We start from the raw sequence: 19,012 nt of genomic DNA, 5'->3' as shown, positions 1-19,012 counted from the left end.
TTGGCTAATTTTTCCTTGCATTTTTCATGACCTTTTCTAATCCTGACTGTTTCATAATTTAATGTCTTGACCTTCGTTTTCTACAGAGCCACCTTAGTGATAAATGCAAAGATTTAATAACTAGAACTAGTTGACAGGTGACCTTTCATTTATAGTAATTTCTTTTGCTAAGGAAACCAACTGTTTGGGAGATTTTATTTCACAGATTTTAATTGTCTGTTTAATTGTCTACAAGCTTATTCAGAGAGAAAAATAAAGGTTAAATATTTCATTCTTCTTACTGATTAAAGTGTACAGTGGTTGGCAATTGTCCCAATGTATTATTCAAAAATTATAGTGCATCAAGTTCACATCCAAGAAAAGAAGGAATTTTCCCAGAATGGCTGGAAAGAAACAAGGTAAAAACTGGGTTAGTACAGTGAGTTGGCATACCAAACAGGTGAAGGTAATAGGATACGAGATATGTCTATGTGCACACTGTTAATTTTAGCCAACCTTTCTTTCTTTCCCTACTTCCTTCCTTCCTTCCTTCCTTCCTTCCTTCCTTCCTGCCTACCTTCTTTTCTTCCTTTCTCTCTCCTTCTCTTTACTTCTTTTCTCCCTCCCTCTTACCTTCTCTCCTTCTCCTCTTCTCTCTCCTTCCTTCCAAGAAAGAGTCAATTGGTAATATCAAGATAGGTAAAATGACTTCTGAAGACTATATATATATAATGCATTGGTTAAACACAAGAAAATGAAGCTGACACATTATAAAAATGGCACAGAGCATTTCTACCCTTCCCCTCACTCATATAATCAAGAATACAGAACCTTCTTAAGAATCAGTTTCCTCCTGCATATATTTTTAATGTGTTTTTTAAAAGTAATTCATTTTTATATTTGTTAAATGCTCCTCTGCATGATGTAAAGTGACCTGTAGTATGAGCAGAGTATCCAGCCCTAGATCTTTGTAAGTACAGAGCACAGAGTGAGCTATGAGTTACAGGATATTTAGACCACCTCCAGCTACCATGACTTCCCATGGATTTCAAAGAACCAGTGTGGTTTTCTAAAGCAAGTGTAGCTCAAGGAGGTTTTTGTGCAAGGAGAGCTTTTACTCTATCTGTGAGACCAAGTTCCAAACCAATATCATCTGCCATGCTCTTGTTTTCAATCCCAGACATTTATGGTAATTATTTATTGTTTGAAAGAGAAAAAAAACATCTCACTACTTGTTTTTTTAAAAAAAGTCTGAAAAGCAAATTGAGAAAGCAAATGTGAAAGAACATTTTAAACATAATACAGTTGGTCACAATTAGTTTATCTCAGAATGAAATTTCAGCCACATTAGAAATGAAAAATATTAAGAGAAAAAAATTCACATAATTTCTTACAGCATGCCAGAATTTTGCATATGATGCCTTTATCATATACAAATTCTTACATTCCAGTAGAACCTGTATCTGTAGGGGCTTTGCCCTGGTTTAATCATTTTCCTGGATAGCAGTAATTAAAATTTTGTTGTACATAGTTTTAAGATGACATTGGCTGATATTTGAGATAGTTTCATGTATATGAGCAATATTGTAAGTTAATACCGTTCTTTAATATTTCCTACTTCTTCATGCTTCTGTGAGCACATTTCATGTCAAGTAACATGCTCCTCTTTTTACCCCCAAAGCTAGCTAGCTTTATAAACTTAACTTTGTAGTCTATTTTGCAACTTTGGGATGATGTGCTAAAATACTGAATAGGATGGTTGAGCCAAAATAGGCATTCAGTCACATGTGCATCAATTTTGTGTCACATGATACTTATTTGTTGTCCTCATACAATTTCTTAATTTTTCTCTCACTCTCTTGTGCTCCAGCCAACAATCAAGAAATTCTTTTATTCCTGCAAGGAGTCAATGTGTCACAATTTTCACAGAGAGATGCCTTGTTTTCTAAAAATAATTCCTCAGGCCTCTAGCTGATCATTAAATTTCCCCCTCACACCTCAGAGCTGTGTACTGAGACTAATGTTCATTGTGATTAGAATTTTAAAATTATTTTACCCTTCATAAAGACTTGTAAATAATATGTGCTAAGTAAAGTTTATTTGGCTGCTCGGTAGATGTCACTAAATTCTTTTTAAATTTATTATTATTATTATTATTACTATTAAAAAATAATTCAAAGAGTTTACAATTCCATAAGTCAGGTTATAAGTACAATGATTTTTGGTCAGTGTCACCCCTTCCAATGTTTTTCCCATTTTCCCCCCTCCATTACCTACCCTCAAGTTACATAGTTCAGTTTTTCAATGATGTACACTGACTGTAATTACTCACCCTTCCTACCTCTCTTCATTCATGAGCCTTTGTTTTGCTCTTCCTCCCAAAACATGTTTCCACTATTCATTTTTATAAACAGTGTATTACTGGTTCAGAAGAGTAATCCCATTGGATTCTTCCCCTATGTTTGCCATCCTGTAGTCAGTTTGTGTGTTTATGAATAGAGCCCTATATATGTTATTGTATATATTTGTAGTTTAGATCTAGCTTCTAAATATGAGAAAATGTGCTGTTTGTTTCTATGAGGCTGGCTTACTAATATGACTTTCTAGAGTTCACCAAATTATTAACTCTTTCCAAGCTGACTGTTTTTAGTTTTTTAATTAATTTTTATTGTAAAGGTGATGTACAGAGGTGTTACAGTTACATGGGTCAAGTGATGAGTACATTTTATTTTTCAACGGTACCACCTTCCTCCACAAGTTGTATAGTAGGTATCACTGCCGTATTTGTTCACCCTTTGCCCCAGAACTTCTGTGTTCCTCCTTACATTCCTTTAAACAGAAAAACTTGACATGCAAGATAAAATAAATGTACAGAAATCAAAAACAATGACAGAAAAGGGAAAAGAACAAAAAAACCTCTATTTCCATTTCTTGGAGCAAATTTCAGTAAACATCTTTTCTTTTCTTTTTTTTTTTTGGTCGGTCATGGGCCTGGGTTCTGTCCCTCAGCATTTCAGCACAAGGTTAGCACTCTACCACTTGAGTCACAGCACCACTTCTTGTTTTCTGGTGATTTATTGGAAACAAGAATTTCATAGACTTTCATGTCTGGGCTGGCTTTGAACTTTACTCCTTAGATCTCAACCTCCTGAGTAGCTAGGATTACAGGTGTGAGCCACTAGCACCTAGCTAAACATCATTTTATATGATCATATGCAAATAGCTATTGAGCCTTTGTGATCCTCTCCTAAGAATATCCTCCTTTGGGCTCACTGTGATGTTTAGAATCCTTTATAACTTAAGATGTCCAAGTGTAATTTTTTAACTTTTATCGTCCATTGTGTTTACTTGTAAATTTATAGGCACATTGTAATTACACATATGAGGGAAAACATGCAACTATGTTTCTTTAGGTCCGGTTTACTTTGCTTAATATGATTTTTTCCAACTTTTTCCATTTCCTTATGAATGGTGCAATATCATTATTTTTGATGGAAGTATAGAATTACATTGTGTATATATACTACATTTTCTTTCTTTCTTTATTTTTTGTGTGTTGGTCGTGGGGCCTGAACTCTGAGCCTGGGTGCTGTCCCTCAGCTCTTCAGCTCTCAGTTAGCACTCTACCTCTTGAGCTACAGTTTCACTTCCAGCTTTTTCTGCTTATGTGGTGCTGAGAAATTGAACTCAGAACCTCATGCATGCAAGGCAAGCACTTTACCACTGAGCCACCTTTCCAGCCCAACCACACTTTCTTTATCCATTCATCTACTCAGGGGCATATGGATTGATTCCACATCTTAGACATGGTAAGCAATGCTGCAATGGACATGGTAGTGCCGGTAGCTTTAGTGTGGTCTTGTTTGTGGTCTATTGGATAACAAGCTGATTATTTTCAAACATTCAGTACAGAGTTGTATACTTTCACAAAGAGAGCAATCACCTAAAAAATACAATGTTATTACAGTTTTAAAATAAATTGAAAGGTACAATTTGACATTTATGGTTGGTCTTTAATAGGAACAGAGCTACCCAGAGAGAGTCAATTCTTATTATATTCTTAATTTATAGACACATACCAAATCCAAGCAGTATTCTGAAAAATATTTATAGTACAAGAGCCAAGATCCAGAGGACAAGTATTTTAGTGAAAATAAATAAAAAGTAAGTAACTCAACTGAAAAAGAGAATTCAAAATTAAGACAAAGTTTGACAACTTGGAACCAGAGTTTTGAACCAGTCCTTCCCTGACTGTAACAAAGGTCTTAGAAAATCCAATTCCTCAATCTAGAAAGAGAATCATTATTTACTGAGGCAGAACAATTCCCCCAAATGTGTATCTAATACAGTTTTCAAGCAAGGCCCCCAAATCAGATGTAAGCGAGTTCAAGAAACAGCAGGGCATTTAACTGAGAAAGTTGAGAGCAAATATGTGACAACAAAGCTAATGAAAGAAACAAAAGATAACTGGAAAAGGCGGCTCTTAAATCAAACCACCCTTCTATGCCTGGGTATTTTTTGTTTGATCTTGGCTTGCAGTATTTTCAAAGTGCCAGCCATTAAATATATAAATGTATACCTTGGGGCTTTACTAGCTCTCTGTATGTCATGAACCTTCTGATTTTGATTACAAATATTTCATTAATAAGACCTTAAGTTCCTGCCATACTTTAAAATGGTCCATGTAACTAAAATGGTAAATGGAACAGTCCTTGTATTCAGCCAAGTGTCCTGGTACCTTTTTCAGGAAGTTAGATGGTGATCAAATACACATATGTGATTGTCTCTTGAGACTAGTCAAAGTAACTGTATAGCCCAAGGAATTGTAAAAGGAAGGCTATTCCAAGATCTTCACTATCTCCCAAAGCCATTTCCTTGCTAGCCCTCTTCCCAATTGCCCATTTGTTACATAAACAAGAGACTGTTGTTCCCACTGTGTGCCCTCAAGCAGTTAGTCAGCTGCTGACCTCATAATCTGCACAGCTGTGACATCCCAATATATTGTCATGAAACAGATTGTGATGTCTTAATGGATCACATTCAGAGGTTACAACTGTCAAATGAGACCAGTCTGCTGATTCTTATTAGTTAAATTAAGCCTTGTTACAGCAGAACCAACTAATTCACTCTAATCACTGGGAAATCCAATGCAGATTGTTATATTTTATAGAAAGAACTCATCCCATACATTTTCTTTCTTCTTTAGTTTTTTTGTATTTTAAGTCTTACAAGAAGCTAGTCCCCAAATATGATTTTATTATCCAGTGAAACACTGAATGTATCTCAGTGATGAGTTGGCGTGTGCCATATGACACACACTCACACACACACACACACACACACACACAATATAAATTAGGCAGCAAATTACATCTGTGCATTGGGAGGTCATCACTATGTAATGGTTGTTAGTCTATGCTGAAAATTATGTAATAACAAGAATATTGTCTAGAAGAATATAGGTTGATGTCTCACCCCCAAAACAGCCTTTTGTGCCCTCATTGCCCACTGTTAAAAGAGTTTACCACAGCACCAACATAAAATTCCTGTTCCAAAGGAGTCTAATCTCCTTTCCCCCTGGAGTAGAACTATCCTAACATAAGGCCTGGAATATTTGCTGTTTATTTCGGAATCCTCAGGGCAATCGTGGTGACGGTAGCTTTCTTGACAGTAGAGTTTTAAGACAACTCATATTGTAGTGAGGATATGTTTCGGTGTTGGAGCACTTGTCTAGCATGCACAAGGCACTTATTTTTTCTCAGCGAGGCCTTTTAATAATCAACCCACCCCAAACACATACACAGACATTTTCTCTCTCTTCCTAAATTCTAATTAAATTTTAATTTTCTTGATTTAGAACATATTATGGAAAATGCTTTTTCATTTATTACATCACTAGAACTTGAATGTAAGCCTTATTGTGGCAGGAATTTTGTGTGTATTTTTATATTTGAATTTAAACTCTTGAAAGTGTGCTTCCTGCATAGTGGGAGTTCCATATTTACTGCAGGTATCTATCACAGGTAGGAAAGATTATTGTCTCTGTGACTTTTCTGAGGTACCTTATTTCTTAGTTTATCCACGTAGATTGCAACAGACCGAGCCTGCTATTATGTTGATCTGTTTCTTCTAGATTGCTTTTTCTCTTTTCATCTAAATCAAGAATTATTCTAAATTAATTGGAAAAGTCCATTTCTTCCATAGTATTAAATTCAGTGCTCAGACTCCTCATAAATTATTTTTATTCAATTTCTTTCATGCCCTACTTTAACCAATTGTGCTTTTAATGTAGTTCAGGGATCTCTGAGGAGTGAGGTTAAAAAGAAGATAAGATATTGTTCTTACAAAATTCACTGTCTAAAGGACAGGTATAATTAAACAATAAATTAAAGTACAATCCATCAAGTAAAATAAGGATAGGACCTCATGAGAGAGAGAGGCTACTCACCAGTAGGCACAGTGACATTTCTGGCTGAAAGCCAGGCGCAACAGCTGGAATTTCATAGTAGGGCAATGAGTAAGTTGTACATTCTCAAAGCATGTTTCTTTATCGTTATTGAATGAATACAGGATGGAAGATATTTATGTGATAATTTTAGAAGGCAAGAAAGCAGGGAATAATGGGAAGAACAATGACTTCTTAGAGTTAGAACATCTAGATGTGAACCATTGTAACTTTTATTATTTACAAGTTCTGAAAGTCCATGTTTCACTTCTGAGTTTCTTTGACTCCCTTGTTCAGTTAAAAATGGAAGAGTTAGACTAACTCCAGAGACCATGAACATGGTTTTGCTGAGTTCTTAAATGAAGCCTATCCTTACTCACTTAGAAATGTAAACATGAAGATCCATTAAAATGGTGACTTGGGGAAAGTTTTTAAGCATCTGTATAATATTTTCCAGCCTAGCATTTGTTGTTGTAAATAGTTCTGGGTTCTGAAAATCTTCCATAGAGCCTGAATCTGCTGAAATCTTCACATTTTTAATCAGCTATAACTATATGCAGGATTGATGCCTGAGTTCATTTCTTTTGTATCTCTTCCATCGCCTCCAATCTGATTACAGAGATCAAATCTTTCCATCTTTCCCAATTTCATTTGAAGTTACAATTTTAAATTTAAAAATTCAACATTTAGAGTGGAAAACAAGTGACATTTCCCTTACATAATTTTAAATCAGAAGATGAGATTGAAAAATTAATTAATTTTTGAACCATATGAATTTGCTTTTTTAATGGAAGCATATTGCTATCTGGATAACTTATGTCAGAGCCTGTGGGATTGGCATGTGTATTTCAGATAATTCCCTACTTTGTCAGTCATGCAGTACCTGACATTTTAGTTTTCCCAGAGGAAATTGTTTGACTAGGTCAAATTTACCACCTGTTTTCTTCCTCTTTTTGTTTTACAGCCTTTGCAACTGGACTGTGACCTTTGTGCCGTAGTGTCCAACTCAGGTCAGATGGTTGGACAGAAGGTGGGAAGTGAGATTGATCAGTCGTCTTGCATTTGGAGAATGAACAATGCCCCCACCAAAGGTTATGAAGAAGATGTTGGCCACATGACTATGATCCGAGTTGTGTCCCACACCAGTGTTCCTCTTTTGCTAAAAAACCCTGACTATTTTTTCAAAGAAGCAAACGCCACTATTTATGTTATTTGGGGTCCTTTTCGCAACATGAGGAAGGATGGCAATGGAATCGTTTACAACATGTTGAAAAAGACGGTTGATGTCTACCCAAATGCCCAAATTTATGTGACCACAGAGAAGCGCATGAGTTACTGCGATGGAATGTTTAAGAAGGAAACTGGGAAAGATAGGTAAGTCCTCTCCAAAGCAGCCTTATTGTCTTTTATGTTAAATCTTTGCAGAGTCCTTTTGTCAGCTATAAAATGAACAGAGTTACTTTTTATACTGATCACTATACATATTTTTGACTATTATGATTACTTGATGAGCCAGCAACTAGGTCCCATTAATTCCACCTACACTGCCTTCTGTTCTCTCTATTTTAATTGGCTTAAGGATCCAAGAAAGCCTGGGTGCTCCTCTACAATGTCTTTAGATCTTTTTCTTATATAGCACAACTCACTATTGATCAAATTGGATTTCAGCCAATAGAGGAAGTCTACATATTTCTGCTTTAATAGGCTGGGAAGGTGGCTCAGTGGTAGAGCGCTTACCTTGCATGCATGAGTCCCTGGGTTCGATTCCTCAGCACCACATAAGCAGAAAACAAAAGCCAGAAGTGGCACTGTGGCTCAAGTGGTAGCATGCTAGCCTTGAGCTGAAGAGCTGATGGACAGTGCCCAGGCACAGAGTTCAGGGCCCACGACTGACAAAAACAACAACAACAATAACAACAACAAAACCCCCAAAAACCCACATAGGAATGTTAAGGAACTTTAGGATTATGGGTTGACCTTAATTCCTCTGGATAGAGCAGGCTATAGATACTCTAATAATATTTCATAGCTTTTCCCATGCAAATAGACCTTGAGATATTCAATACCATAGTCAGATATCTAACTTGGTAAGCTAAATACCATATTGAAATTATGCATTACTTAAAATCATTAGCAGATGGATTCTTGAAGAGAAATGAAGTATAAATACCCTTCACTCAATTATCCAAAAACCAATTTGCATTGCTTATTATATTCATCTTTCTGTACCATTCTGTAAAATACTCTCACCACTTCCTTTCATTCAGGCATGCTCACCTCATTCCTCCCCTTTCCCTGCCCTCCCCACTTTCCTCTCTTTGTTCCTTTTTCAGCCTCCTCAACTCTACTGTCATTCTGTCACTTGCCATTTTTCTTCACCTTTAGAAATAGAACCAGTTCAAGGGAGAGAAGCAAAATTAAAATCAGCCAGTTCTGGTTGATACATTTAGCTCTAATAAACAACTGCTAGAAGAAGATATTGAAACTAGTAGCTAAAGTTTTAAATTATTTGTGAATTTTGCTTATTTGTGCAATATGATGAACAATAATTGAGCTTCAATTATAATATCAGCATTCTTATTTCCTCAATATGATCTGATCTAAAGTTTTAATTATATTGCAGTATATGCTTGAACAGAGATCTTTTCTGCAATCTCTGGATGCAATTTTACTGCTGATAAATTTTAAATCTTAGGTAGACCAACTCTCCTACTAATAATGTGAGTAGACTTTTGCCTGGAACTGAGCATTTTCTGCTTTTGTGTAGAAATATATTGCTTCATGTGAAATATGATAGAAAAAAAGCCATAAAATGAGTCTTGTTAATTATTCGAGTTTTCAAGGAGAATCCCAAAGGTTATATCTGAATCAGGGTCACATAGCTGGCTGGATAGAAAAGAAATAAGTAGAATGGGTCTGTCACATAAAAAAAAAAAACACACATTCACTTGTGGCACCATTTTATATAAATAGGGCCATTCTCAAAGGGTTTTGGAAACCTCTGGTCTCTCAGTAGCCTGGAGCAATGCAATTAGTTAGACATATTTTGTATTTGATTGGGGTTATCCCTCAGGGTATCCCAAAGTTGTAACTATAAACCCTAGAATCAGTGAAGAGCTTAGCGTGGTGTTTGTTTCTATACATGTGTATCGTGTGGCTTTTGCTGTAATCTCTCAGTAAAACAACACTGTCACAGATGTGTGCACTGCATAAGGACAGGGAGAAAACAATTTGGGAAGGCTGTGATGAGAAAAGCTGTTTACAGAGTGGAAAAATTGCTTGGTAATTTTATTCACTTGGTAAAAGTAATTTGAAGATATCATTTGGCTTGTGGAATTACCAAAATAAAAGTTTGCTTTAAAAGGTCAAAGCTATTTTACGATGCCTCCTTGCTGGTTGTTTTTCCACTGAATCTCTTTCCTGTCTGGTTACTTTTCTGAGTATACAATCAGACAGAAGGCAGCTCTGTTTTAGCAATGGGAAGAGTGGATGAGAATCTGATTAGACAATGTAAGAGTGGTCAAAATGACCTCACCTATTCACTTGATGATTTAAGTCACAGTCTTAATTTCAGCTGTGGTAAAAGTGTATTGTTTAAGGATTTCTCATGGTGCTCTGGTATTTACTGATGCTATTTCAAACAATAGTTATCTTCTAAAATATTTTATGAAGGAAACATTGAACATCTAAAGCAATAACCAATGAAATAACCTCTGTATCAGCACCCACTCAACTTGACTAATTATTAACTCATGTCCTATTTCTTGTGTGCCCTATTTACTCTTTCCTTCCCCAGATATTATTTTGGTGCAAATATCAGACATCATTTCATTTCGTTAACAAATGTTTTCCTGTACATATCTGAAATATAATTCTGGTAATAACACAAGACTTTAATTTTAAAAATAAGCTAAAAATGCAGTGTAAAATCATCAGTATTTTCTTAATTTTACCATATGTTTCATCAGAAAATGTCTCCAGTCGTCTTATGTATACAGGTATTTTAACAATGAACTTTAGTCAATCACTATTGGCATCAAGTCAATAGTTGCTATCTTTCTCTTTACTACATACATTCTCCTCATTCTCCTCCTCTTCAGGTTTTTTTTACCTTATCCACCTTACACATATTTGTTTTCCTTCTCTTTTTTTTTCTTTTGGGCAGCACTGGGTTTGAACTCAGGGCCTTGTGCTCCTTAAGAAAGTGTTCTATTAGGGGCTGGGAAGGTGGCTCAGTGGTAGAGTGCTTGCCTTGCATGCATAAGGCTCTGGGTTCCATTCCTCAGCACCATTCCTCAGATGGAAATGGTGCTATGGCTCAAGTGATAGAGTGTTAGCCTTGAGCTGAAGAGCTGAGGGACAGTGCCCAGGCCCAGAGTTCAGGCACCATAACCGACAAAAAAAAGAGCTCTATCACTTGAGCCACTCTACTGGCTCTTTTTGTATTGGTCAATTTGGAGACAGGATCTCTCTTTGTGAATAGATCATGATCCCCCTATTTATGCTTCCCCACATAGCTGATATAACAAATGCATACACCACTACCCTCAATCATTGTTTCAGATGGAGTCTCTTGAAGTTTATAGCCAAGGCTGGCCTCAAACTCTGATCCTCCACATCCTTGTCTCCCAAGTAGCAAGGATGTCAGGCTAGGGCCACTATGTCCAAGCTTTCTTCCTTTTGCCATACTGACAATCATGCAATCACAGGTCCCAGAGACACCAATGTAATTATTCATCTTATTAATATCACACACACATAATAGCAGCAACAATCTCAGAATTACAGCACAGGCTCTATCACTACTGCACACATATAGATTACAGTCCATCAAAGGAGATATTTTATGTGATCCTACATTCCTTGTAGTTCTAAATTCACAGTGGGGTTTTGTTATTATACTCCAAAAGTTCCTAATATTTCCCCATAAATAACTAGAAGTAAATTAATTGGTACATATAGTTTTAGGCATGAGAGTCTGGGAAGAAGGAGTGTCCATTTAATTTTACTTCTGGTGTAAAGCTATTTTATTTGGTTTGCCTGCACTTATCACAGGGCTGTCACCAAGTAGTCATTTTGATCAGCAGGTTTTTAATGGAGAGATCATGTCACCGTTATTAGGTATAATTTATAGAACTTTTAAAAATTATGTCTTTGGTACCTAAGGTGATTGATGATGGAAAAACGAGTAGATGGAGTCCCTCAAAGAAAAATGTTCTCAGCTTGCTTCCTCAAACTGTCAAAGTCATCTTTAGAAACTATAACCTTTCTATTTAAGGTAACCATGTGCATTTTTCCAGTCATTTCATTTTTTCTTAAAGTAGGAGAAATGTGTTCACTGTTAGACTAAATCTAAACTAACTTCATAAGTAAGTATATCGAAATACTTTCTCGAACCAAATGAAACATATTTATTTTTATTAGTTCCTGTCTAAAATTACTTAGCTTATGAATTAGAGAGTGTGACCTTGTCGGAAGGCTGGGAGAACAGAAAGAGAAGGCTGATTGCCCTTTGTTAATCTTCTGAGACCCAATTTCCTTTGGAATTCTAGGTCCTTTGGTCAATGCTTGCTTTTAGAGTTTCATTTACCAAAGATATGGCTGCAAAACAAGAATTACGAATTCTGTAGAACTTTTCAGTCCTTCCAAAGACCTTTGGAATTAAAGGTTTTGCAATTCAAAACAATCTTACCAAAATGGATCTTTTTGCCCCCTTTGAATGATTGGTATGTGTAAATAATATTAGCCTGCTGACATGTATCCATTTGTATTCATACATATGATTACTGAAATCCTTAGAGGTGTCTGTTGGGCTGACAGTGCACATGCCATGACACTCAACATTGAAGAACATGATTAAATACCCAGCATACACACATGCAAAAGATGCTTCTTCCTTGCAGAAGCATAGAGAGCCAATGCACAATATTACACTTACCTAAGAGCAGGTGGTGATTGTAGCTTGCATCCCACTTCAGAAATAAGTTGGCAAATGTAGGTGCATTATTTAATCAAAGGATAATTGAGAAAAATATAGTCTCCATTAAAAGAGCAAAGCTAATTCTGGCCTGATAAAGGACTCTGAACTGCTCCAAATAGGTCTTAATTAGCTGGCACCAATATGGCTCCACCTTCAGGGATGGATGAAATTAATGGAAGTTAGCAGCAAATAGATCAGTGTTTCAAGATGTCTCTGCCTCGGGTGAAGAGGGGTGAAGAAAGGGAATTGTTGCTAAGGACTATTTAGGAAGTGTGATGTACAAGTCTCTTTCAGAAAATACTGAGTAAAGAGAAGGCTGATTTGTAAATATAAAATTTTCTATACTGGCTCATATTTGTCACCATGTTCCATCCATTCCTACTCAATCTTAAGGAGAGAGAAAGAAATCACTGACAAGCCATTGCTCCCTGCTGGTCTATGATGACAGTTTTATAATCTAGCAAGGGTTTCAAGCACAGTCCAGGATTTGCCATTTCAGCTGGGTCATCTTGAAAGTTTCTTGTGCTGCTGTATGATTGACTGAGAGAATAAAGTGGCTCACATCCCTTCACATCTCTTCAGTTTACAAAACCTTTGTAGTTTCTAGAAGGAGTATATATGTGTGGGGGGAAAGATGGGGGGTTATTCAAGTATTCTTCTCAGCTTATTTTGAATACATTCCCTCTCTCACCACCAGTGCATAGGCAAACTGTCTCAATGTGTCACTGGGGAGGGACCCAAAAATAAAATCAACACAAAACAGCTCTACCATTCTACAAGTCACAGGCACAAAAAGTATACTGGATTCTAAACACAAAAAGTCTATTTCTAATTTTGAATAAACAGCTCCTAATCCCAGGAAAACTTGGACAAAAAAAAGTACGTAAAGTAGAAAAGGTTTTGGATTTATAAGACAGGACATTCTCTTTTTTTCATTTTTTTTCTTTTTGAAGACTGTATTTGCAAGCACAGCCTCAAGAACATTTTCAGAAGCATCACTGACACACCTCTGAATAAAATGATTTCATGTTCCATCGCAGATGATATATTTGACAAGAACAAAGTTTACACAGCAGTCATAGGCAGACCTGTCAGATTTCTGATTCAAAAAACATAACAAGGCATCCAAGGCTCTGTTTTTATGCTAACAAGCATGGAGTAACAATGGACTTCCTTTTTGCTATCATTTATGAGGAAATCCAGTGACCTACATAATGCCTGTGCTCTCTAGTGTCCATGTGCTAGAAATTAATATTCCGTGGAAAAACGAGTGGTTAAGGGACAAGAGGGATACGAGGATAAGAGGGATTCTTACATTTATCAGGCTATCCATATGCATACCTCATGTGTTTAAAAACACACATGTACACACCCTCCTACTCACACACACAAGGTAAAATCTATGATATACATGACAAAACAGTTTAGTTTCGATTAAAACAAGAACGGCATCTCACACTTAGTCACCATATTTTAATAGGAAGGCTGAACAGACCACTGATTATGACTGAAAATCAAGACTTGAACCATTCCAATTTAGGGATGTCTTGGCATAGAGAATGTAGACAAACATACACACAATGTGAGGAGGGAAGGAGAGAAAATGGGAGGGGAGGGAGGGAGAGAGAGAAAGAGAGAGAGAGAGAGAGAGAGAGAGAGAGAGAGAGAGAGAGAGAGAGAGAGCCAGATTATACTGTCTAGGAAGTCCCAAGAGAGATTTACGCTGAACAAATACCTTAATGTACAGGTATTTAAACATTGTAAAGTATGAAAAATTCAAGGGGAAACATATCTTAAGTTAGTAATCTCATTAAAATTGGCCCAAACTTTAACATTTCATTCAAACTTTAACGGTTATTTATTTGTTATGGGATTTATCTCTACAGTTAATTTACATCTGTCTTTTCATAATTTGTATTTTTCTCTCCTTTTCTTCCATCTCTTTCTGTTCATTATTTGTTTTGTGGACCATCTTTCTCTCTTCATGATTGTCAACACTAAGAAAATGAATAAAGTTATGTACTTGTCTCTAAAAATGTATAAAGTAGAAACAACTTCTTGTCCTCTATTCTTATATGCCTTCATACTTTTGAGTATGTGTTTGCCAGTTCTAGGACTTGAATGACACTATCCCTCAGCTTTTATGTTCAGGGCTAGTGCTCTACCACTTGAGTCACAGCTCACAGCTTCATTTCAGCTTTTGATGTTAATTGGAGATAAGTGTCTCAAAAACTTTCCTGCCCCAACTTCTAGAGTTTTGGTAAATAGCCATTTTGATATACCTTGAAAATAGCTAGAATGTTATAGAAGATCTAGAAATGTTTTCTGGATTGACTTTTTACTTCTCTGGGGGAAAAAAGAGATAATGATGTACAATTACTGACCTTATTGCTTTGAGACAGGGCATGAGTGTTTGCATAGTTAACAGGATAACAGGCCAACCGAATGCCATTAATCAGTAGATAAACACTTGAATTGTACTATTTTATATGCTTTGAATAAAACAACCAGGTAACATTTCTGAATAAGAGAAATATGTAAAACAAAAATAACTATTTTCCAGTGGTCCTGTTAATCTGATGTTGGATCTAAATTTTGTGACCCTAAGCCATACTGTTGAGGCTCAGAAGTCTTTAAACATTAAAGAAAGTATTTGGTTGCCTGCCTTCTTGTGATATTTGCTCATTTATTTCATAGAAAATATACTTCTTCAAGCCAATGAGTAGGACCGTCTTCATTTTTGTCTCAGCCCTAGTGTCATGGTGACTTGTCACTAAAACACCAAACAAATGTGCTATTTTCCCTCTATCTCTTTCAATCAAATGGCCCACAGATTTTTCAGGGTCACTTGAGTTGACCTCAGCCATAACTTGTTTGTCATCTTCTATCATTTCTGCTACCAGGACAATTTTCGTCTCACATAAGTGACTACCAGTATGGTCATGCCTCTGCTTTTTTAAGGCGACTTCCCTTGGCCTAAACCATACTTCCTCAACCTTGGCATGCATCAATACAGTCCATACTTGTGAACAAATCCAATGCTACCTCTTTCATGAAGCTTCTGGAATATCTCCACATAGAGTTCATATTTTCTCTTGGGGAAAAGCAAAACAAAACAAAAGAGAAGGTTTTAGGCTTTTATTTGAAAGAAATAATCACTTTCTACAAGATATTATTGTTATTTATTGTTATTACTCTTTCTAGGTGGTTCATAAACAGTTTATTGGATTTCTAGCTCTGCTTTATTGGATTCCTCAAACACCATAATACAGTAATTAACTCTTACTAGTATCCAGTAAACATTTATTGGGTGAATGAATAAATAAATGAACAATATAAATACCACTTTATACTTTAAGTTAAAAAATCCCCTTATCATTTGTTGAAATACTTGGGAATTTCAAAATAATTTTAGTTTGTGGAGAAGGGTCATAGAAATGCCCAAGAGGGAAGCTCTAGAATTGGATTCTGATAGAAAAGTTTCCACAGTTCTATTCAGAGAGACCACCCTTGTTCTATCTTACCCAAAGATTGGCAAATCTATTACCTTTACTTGGTTTTTGTGACTGGGTGCTGTGTTTGTAATAAGTCACTGACAGAGCCATTCTTCATACAGGTTTCCATTTTCGTTTCTCTTCAGTAGTGAAGCTGGTTCCAAAACTTCTCTCACAATTCTGTTAGATGTCAGTTTCCTGGTGAAATCAACAAATCCTAGTACTAAAACCCAAAGTTCTACTTTGAGCTTTAGGAGTCAAATATAAGCATTACCACAGAAGGCACAAACAGAGGTCCATGCAAAGGAGAACGGAAAGTCTTAATAATAAAAACTGAGTTTTACTGATCAACTTTTTAATTTGTCTTTTAATTTAAACCTTTTCTTTTTGATCACTGAGCTGCTATAGTAAAAATATTTTAAGATAACTTCATGATGTACATAAAGAAAAGAAAATTCATCAAACTCTTCCCAACTCTACGCATAAATAGCTGAAAAATTTGTACAAAGACTTAGAGGAAAATTAATGAAAGCATTTATTTAAAAATGATCAGATTATGTCACTCTTCTGCTCAAAATCCTGAAATGTGGTCTCCAGTTTTCCTCAGAATAAAAGCACAAATTTTCACAATGACTCCCATGGTACCTTGTCTCCTGCTTCCTCTCTGGCCTTTCTTTCTTTCTTCCTGTTTTTTTTTTTTCCTTTCATGCATTTTTTTTTTTTTTTTGTCAGTCGTGGGGCTTGAACTCTGGGCCTGAGCGCTGTCCCTCAGCTCTTCAGCTCAAGGCTAGCTAACACTCTACCACTTGAGCCACAGCACCATTTCCGGTTTTGAATGGTTTATTGGAGATAAGAGTCTCACAGACATTCCTGCCCGGGCTGGCTTTGAGCAGCAATGCTTAGATCTCAGCCTCCTGAGTAGCTAGGATTATAGGCATGAGCCACCAGCACCTGGCTCCTTTCATGCATTTTTAATTGTTATTAGACAAGTGGTGTACAGAGGCATTATAGTTACATAGTTAGATAAAGAGTATATTTCTTTTTTTATTGTGAAAATACCGAACAGAGGGGTTACAATTACATGTGCAAGATAACAAGTACATTTCTTATCAAGCATTATTGCCTCCTCCTTTGTTTCCCCTTCCCATCCCTATATTTCTTTTGTGCTCATTTTGCGGTAGCTATACAGACTGGGCATACTTACTTTGGGGGAACATTTGCTCTGGTTCACAGTCATAACACTCTCTTTCTCCCTGTCCACTGCATGGCCAGTTCCTTCCAATGTTGATTGTTTTTACCCATGGCATGTGTCTACCATGATATCACTTAACACTGAGGTATGTGCCTCACATAACCAATATTACAAATATTCTTTATTGTGTTTTACTCTCCCTATAATATTTTTATCTCCTAATATTCTATACAATACACTTTATATTATTGTGCACTGTTTTTGGTGTGTGTCTTCCACTGAGATTTAAGATCCTTTGGGAAGGGCTCATTGTCTGTTTTTGTCACTGATGCAGCCCAAGTATCTAGAATAGTACATGATCTGTAGGAGATCATGATTGGATGACCTAGGGATGGAAAACAACTTAATAAATAAGAAATTTAGGCAATATTGTAAAACTTGTCTTATGGGATCCAAAGTAGCTTTAAAGTGAAAAACAAAACAAAATACAAACTTTCAAAAACAGTGCAATGAACTCAATGGTTTAAAGCAATTTGTTCTGCAAAATAGTACTAGGATGGGAGCACTATTATTCAAAGAGAACTTCCATTCGCTTAAGGGTGTGCTACAACTGATTTCTATTCTTTAGTGTATGGACCAGTTGTTTAAACAGAAATAACTACACTGGATAATTTACTTGCTGTCTTGTAGAGACAGCAAGATACTCTTTCTTACTTAGCTGGCAGAACAGTGGTTTTCCAAACAGACTACATCAGAATCACCTATATCAGAGAGCTGATTGAAGAGAGATTTTTAGGTGAATTTCTGAATTGGTGTTTCTGAGCTGATGCTAGGAGTTTTGCATTTCTATAGAATTTCTAAAGAATACTGTTTTTTCACTAGTCTTTGGACCACAATTTAAAGAACCACTATGGTATCATAGAGAAATATTCTAAAATGTCGAGTCGCATTCAATTATTTTTTGAAGCATTTGTTCCTGTAATCATTATTCCACTGATGTAATGTTGTGTGAACATTTGAATTAGTTTTGTTGTGATACTTTTAATGGGGAGGAACATTTCAACCTTCTGTGAAAATCCTACACTACAGCAGCTTTATCATACTATTCTTTATTTCTTAAGCTCTTTTTCTCCTACAATCAAGCCATATGGTGCTACTCATTAACTTCTAAGGAAGCCATGCTTTATCTTCCTAGATAGAGGGACAAGCATTCTGTTCTCTGACTTTTGGGTGAAGAATCAACGTTTGGGCTTATGTTCAGCTTACTATTTGCTTTACAATTTTTCTCATTAGGTATATATTACCCTAACAGTGTATGAGCTACTCATTTTCTCTGTTATGACTTTCCTTCAAATTATACTCATTTAAAGAACTCCAAGATATGGAAACAAGGGTTTTTGTTATTTTAATTAACTGTGTGAAGTTATTTCTTTTGTCTTTCATTTATGTTTTTCCTTTGCTTTATCCTGTGTTGTCACTGTTTTTGATTTGTGTCTTATATATATGTTTATCTGATTTGTGGAAAGGAAGGGGAATAACAAAATGGAGAGACAAAGGACAAAGAGTGAACCAATGCAACAGCGATACTCACAAGACACTATGTTGAAAATGAAGTTTACAACTTTTTTTTAAATTTAATTTTATTGTCAAGGCAATATACAGAGGGTTACAGTTATATATGTAAGGTAATGAGTGCATTTCTTGTTGAACATTGTTACCCGCCTCCCGTGTTTTTCTCTCTTCCCCGCAGTTTCCGCTCCCCCAAGTTGTAAAGTTCATTTCCAACATATTGTCTAGTAAGTATGGCTATTGGAGTGGGGAAGGGAGGCAGGGGAGAGGGAAAGTAGGAGAAAACAAAATGAGGTGGGGTAACAATGTTCCACAAGAACTGTACTCATTACCTTACTATGTAACTGTAACCC

The 19,012-nt window shown here is 36.1% G+C and overlaps 1 protein-coding gene across 1 annotated transcript in view; it reads left to right on the top strand.

The window, feature by feature from the left end:
• The window catches only part of St6galnac3 (ST6 N-acetylgalactosaminide alpha-2,6-sialyltransferase 3), a 534,011-nt gene that overhangs the window by 315,021 nt on the left and 199,978 nt on the right, over positions 1-19,012 (top strand). The window contains exon 3 of the mRNA XM_042685641.1: positions 7,389-7,798. Coding sequence (XP_042541575.1) covers positions 7,389-7,798 — 410 coding nt within the window. The remainder of the gene's footprint in view (positions 1-7,388; positions 7,799-19,012) is intronic.

This window comes from Dipodomys spectabilis, unplaced genomic scaffold (genome assembly GCF_019054845.1).
Source record: "Dipodomys spectabilis isolate Male_0828 unplaced genomic scaffold, ASM1905484v1 ptg000002l, whole genome shotgun sequence".
NCBI classification, from domain to species: Eukaryota; Metazoa; Chordata; class Mammalia; order Rodentia; family Heteromyidae; genus Dipodomys; species Dipodomys spectabilis.
This window is presented reverse-complemented; position numbering and strand designations above follow the sequence as displayed.